The sequence below is a fragment of the Astatotilapia calliptera genome, chromosome 4 (assembly GCF_964374335.1).
Source record: "Astatotilapia calliptera chromosome 4, fAstCal68.1, whole genome shotgun sequence".
Classification (NCBI taxonomy): Eukaryota; Metazoa; Chordata; class Actinopteri; order Cichliformes; family Cichlidae; genus Astatotilapia; species Astatotilapia calliptera.
The window spans coordinates 26,723,732-26,728,909 of record NC_137425.1 but is presented as its reverse complement, the minus strand read 5'-3'; the positions used below and the strand labels follow the sequence as shown (position 1 = coordinate 26,728,909).

The 5,178-nt window shown below is 36.8% G+C and overlaps 1 protein-coding gene across 1 annotated transcript; it reads right to left on the bottom strand.

Annotated features, from left to right (window-relative positions):
- Nucleotides 1-652: 652 nt before the first annotated feature.
- On the bottom strand, nt 653-2,353 carry LOC145428348 (pleckstrin homology domain-containing family F member 2-like). Its single transcript, XM_080300449.1, has 2 exons — nt 1,988-2,353; nt 653-1,719 (listed from the first exon to the last, which is right to left on the bottom strand). The coding sequence occupies exons 1-2, from the start codon at nt 2,232-2,234 to the stop codon at nt 1,121-1,123; spliced, it is 846 nt and encodes a 281-aa protein (XP_080156575.1). The 5' UTR covers nt 2,235-2,353; the 3' UTR covers nt 653-1,120.
- Between the last annotated feature and the right edge of the window lie 2,825 nt (nt 2,354-5,178).

Below are 5,178 nucleotides of genomic sequence, written 5' to 3'. Positions count from 1 at the left end.
AAGCAGTCAGTAAAGTAACGTCAGTAAATTTCTGACGAAACCACCACTAGTTAGAAGGCAATTTGTCTACTTCTTGTTACATAGTTACAGTTTCTACATCAGTATTTTGCTTTCAGTCGATTTACTGTTCTTTCAAAACTGGCTGACTGACTCAAAAATGTACTCGCTTTTGTTTTGGAGCTGTCTACTGTATTAGGATGTGCTCGATTCAGAGAGTTAACTAGAATGAACTTAAATCTTTGAAAAGAAGTGTAAATGTTTAGCCACATTCTGTTATTACCGCATTATTATAGCAGCGTCATCAAGTACTGTAACACTAGGACGTGCTACAGTTTGATATGTATGTTTGTATGTTATATTTATGAAAAATGCCAGTGAGAAGAAAAATGATGATAAATCAATGGTGCTGTAAAGGTTCTGTGTGTTTTCCCGAATGGTTTTTATATACATGCTTATTGGAAAAATGTATACTGTGGGTGAGGAACTATATACGGTTACTTCACTGACCTTGACTTTCACAATAAAAACCCCAAAAAGTCACAGAAGTAAAAGAAAACACTGTAATATGCTCCAATAAGACTCTGAGGGCTAAACAGAGGACTTATTACTAAATGATGAGAGATTTCAGTGTTGTAATAACATCTCTCACAAATTGATTATCTGCACTTTATTGTTGAGGTTAAGGAGCAGCAAAAGAGCAGATACTGGATGCAAATACTTTACATGCATTCAAACAAAGAAACATGCATTCAGAGTCACATGCACAGGGAGAAGACAGTGCTTTTTGGAATAGAAATATCCTTTATTGTGAAATTCAGCTGTTCCAGCAGCAAAGTGACAGGCAGATGGAGCATTATTCATTTAACTAGCATGGTTAATGGCACTGAATATGTACAAAGATGATATATTCTTGTCTTTTTAAAATGATTTTTTCGACTCACTCCTGATTTGTTATTTACAGTGCAAATTGTTGCGTGTACAGCCTAAGATTAAAACACAAATAGACACAAACAAATAATACGTCGTCACATTTATCTTTACATTTATGTAACTTCATGTAAGAAAATCAACTTTGTGTAATCTGAATCCATTCAAAAGCGTCTTTGTTGCAGTTTATTGGCTACTGTGATGGTATTGACTTTGGGTAATCATAAATGCTCAGTCGTTCCCAAGTCCCGTTTTTGGTGTCCAGCCAGTTGCTGGGAGAATAGATCCCTATCTCTCCTTCCTCCACTTTCTCATTTTCCTCTCCAGAAGGACAAAAATCTTCCTCCTCTGACTTGCTGCTTTTCCCGCCGCTGTCTCCCCTGTCGCGAAACTTCTCTTCATTAATATTCTTGTAGCAGAAACTGCAGATCCTCAGCTTTTTAGTGGGGTGGATGTGATCGATAACGGCACGTTGCTTGGAGCATGAATTGCAGACCAAGAAGCCGCAATTCCTGCAGTGGTGTCGACGATTGGCCCCACCAAACTTTGTAGAGAGGCACCGCATGCATTTGCAAGCAGCCTCATCAGGAATCGAGGAAACAGCAAACTTCTTGGAAGGTTTGCAGCTGGTGCCCTGCATTAGGCTGGACCGGCATTCATTGATGTGCTCTATCCAGGCCTTCTTCTCCTCGTATGAAGGGGCGGACACAAAAAAAGACTTGCTCGGTGTTCGGATCAGCCACTGATGCTTGAATATGTCACTGTCCTCCAGGTCTTCCAGCTCAATGTCCTCTAAAATCATAGTGATTTGATAACAACATAAAAATTACATGGATAAAGTGGTATGAGCAGAAAGCTGAACATATGAAGTTAAATTAGCACAGCACACTTGCTATTTTCTACTTGCCAGTCATATTATGGACAGTATTCAATAGTGTTGGCTCTTCTTGAAGCTTTTGTCTATATTTCTTTCTCTTCAGTCATAAAATTGTTTTTTGGCAGTTTCACATTAAGCTTCTCACAGTAGGTTAGCTGCAGGAAACGCAGATGAATGTCTCACCTAAAGGGATGATCTTCTGCTTTTTGTACCAGCGACCAGGCACAACAATGCTGCCGTACACCAGAATGTCAGTGAAGAGGAAGAGGATTTTCTGCTGTATCTTCTTGCGACCCTGCTTAAACACAGTTCCCTCTCCGATTAGAATCCGGCCCGGCTTGGACAAGGGCTTCCCTGCTTGATGGAATGAACTCTCCACCGCCTGCACACGCTCTTGGTTCTCTCGTTCAAAGGTTGGGTGATCCATCATTTCTTTGGTGTGAACAAGTTGTGCAGCTTGATAGTGTCTGAACTCCAGAGTGCCTTTTTAAACTATTGGTGGTGATGTAACGGGGCGGGCCAAGTGACAAACATGTTATACTGGAAGGCAAGAAAAGGGAGTAGTGAGGCAGTACTTACTGGAAAAATAGAAACTGGTCAAACAAAACAATCAAGAAAGAAAAAACATTTAAAAAAAGTGGAGTCGTTGTGGAAAGATTATACAGTATTACATATTTATAAGTTGCTTTTAACGAGGGAAGCTCCCTTTTGTGCAACAACAACTTTCACTTGCTATTTCCAAAACAAAATCTTAATTCTTATTTAGCAGAAGAGTGTACGGTAAAATCAACAGTATGATTGTCTCCCTCTACACACACGCACACCTCCGTGTGCCAAAAGCAATGCAACACATTTTGCGTACGTCCTGAAAGAGAAATCCAAACCCCCCAGGATTGAATATAACACCGTGGCTTCGCTAACTGTCCGCCATGTTTACTGCCGCGAATGAAAACGGAAAGGCGATTTTGACGTCATCAAAACAAGCGAGCAGTGAAAGAAAAATAAAACTAACTAAAGAGTGTAATGTTCAGAGTATTTGTAATATAACAGGTAAAAATGAAGCAACATATTTAGGTCTGATTATCTGCAAAGATCCAAAAGACAGAATTTTACAAAATTTTCCCCCAATTATTAAAAAATCTCAAACCAAATTAAATCAATGGTTGCAGAGAGATTTAAGTTTAAGAGGAAGGGTATTGCTCTCAAAAGCAGAAGGTCTGTCTCGACTGACTTATGCAGCAATTTCTCTGCATGTGGACGGCAAAACTTGTAAGGATATTGACCGAATGCTCTTCAACTTCCTCTGGAAAAACCGGACATATTACATCAGAAAAAGTGTATTGATGAATCTGGTCTCAATGTTTTGGATTTTACTACTCTAAACAATACATTTAAGATTAATTGGGCTAAACATTTTCTTAAAAATCCGGTATCCATTTGGAATTTTATTCCTCACTACATTTTCTCTAAGTTTGGTGGTCTACGTTTTATCTTAGGTTGTGATTATAATATAGATAATCTTCCAGAAAACCTTTCGATGTTTCACAAACAAGTTCTATTAGCTTGGTCCCTTATATATAAACACAACTTTACACCCCATACGTATTCAATTTGGAATAATAGGAACATAGTGTATAAAAATAAATCATTATTTTTTTCTAGGTGGGTTGAGAAATGGATTGTTTTAGTGAATCAGCTGTTTAATCCTAATGGGCAGCTTATGTCTTATTCAGAATTCTTAAACACCTATAAATTTCCAGCCACACCCAAAGAATATGCCATATTATTTGATGCAATACCTGCGGGTATTAGAATGCTTTTTAAAGGTATTCAACCTTGCATATCATCTGTTTCTCTCCCCAACCCTTTATATTCACACATAGGAAGAATCTGTCTAACAAACCACAGTAAAAGTACGGTAATAAGAATATTCGTGCTTTATTCCAGACAGAATCTCTAACTATCCCACATGTGGTCTCTTATTGGAATTTCTTTGTCAGTGACATTAACTGGAAAAGAGTATGGAAAATTCCTAACAAGTATCTGGTAACGAATAAAGTGAAGGAAGTCTCATTTAAAATACTGCATAAATTCTATCCTGCTAATCATTACATGACAAAGTTCAAAAGGGACATAAATGTGAACTGTGGATTTTGTGGAAGCCATCCTGAGACTGTGCAGCACCTCTTCTGGATCTGTTCATACGCTAGAACATTTTGGAAAGACTTCAGTAGATTCATTGCTGGACATATAAAGACTTTACTGTGAAATGGGAAAATGTTGTATTTTGTTTCTTTCGAATGCAAAAAAAAGAAGATGTTTACTTTATAATAAACTTGTTAGTTATCTTAGCTAAATTTTATTTTCACAAATGCAAATACAGTAACAAAAAACCTCATTTTAAACATTACTATAATGATGTTTTATGTTACATAAAATTGATTAGTGGATCACTTAACAAAAAGGCTATGAAAACTATTACTATTTGTAGTAATTACAAATTATTTGAATGTTTGTAATTCTTTGTATTACACCCCCTGGCATATGTTAATTTTGTTCTGATTGTATACATGTTCTGTATACTGTTTCTTAATAAAGTTTAATATTTAATAATAAGAAAAGAAAGAAAAATAAAACTAACTGGACGAACGGTATTATTCAAAACTTCACTTCATAGCATTTGTACATATACTAGGACTTTATCATATTCATATTGTGTGGCGCAATGTAACTCTAATGATAATGAAGGGTGATTCTCGTTACAGGTTCCAAGACTGCACTCTAGCGATACTGCCCCCTGATGGTTACAAGCAGCAATTACAACCTCGCTGCACTGATGTGCCAAAAAGTGATCGTATGCCAATCACTTTTTGCGTGTTTTTTTTATGTCTAGATCTCTTTTTATGTTTTTATATAGTTGCTTATATTGTTAAATAGGCTGCAGTAAACAGAGTTTAAAAATGGGTTATATGTTATATCAAATTTTAAAGCAGCTCTATGAATCTGCTTTATTGTACCTACATTATAAAGATCCACCCAGTCCTTTTCGGCCACTTGAAGAACATCACAGTTTTTTAAAGGACTGTGATTTTTTTGTAACTTCTGCAGCCCTCCAGGCCAGACCTCGTTTGAAAACGACATTTTTAATGTCAGCGACACTTTTTACCTGAATAAATGAAAGCTGAATAAAAGTCACATCTGATGAAAGGAAGTTTCTTTTTGGATCAAAATGAATTGATCTCATTCATGAGAGAAACGTTTGACAGATTATATGACAGCAAGTAATTTACATCTGTTACCATCAATTATTTTTTGGCAAATACCAGAAATCACTTTGGCAAACGATCACTTTTTGGCACAACACTGGGCACCGG

What these genes read in the sequence shown, in the direction of transcription:
- LOC145428348 (XM_080300449.1), bottom strand. Translation starts at nt 2,234, where the DNA reads ATGATGGATCACCCAACCTTTGAACGAGAGAACCAAGAGCGTGTGCAG. An exon ending in GCAGAAGATCATCCCTTTAG is followed by an intron (nt 1,720 to 1,987) that starts GTGAGACATTCA and finishes CTATGATTTTAG; the next exon opens with AGGACATTGAGCTGGAAGAC.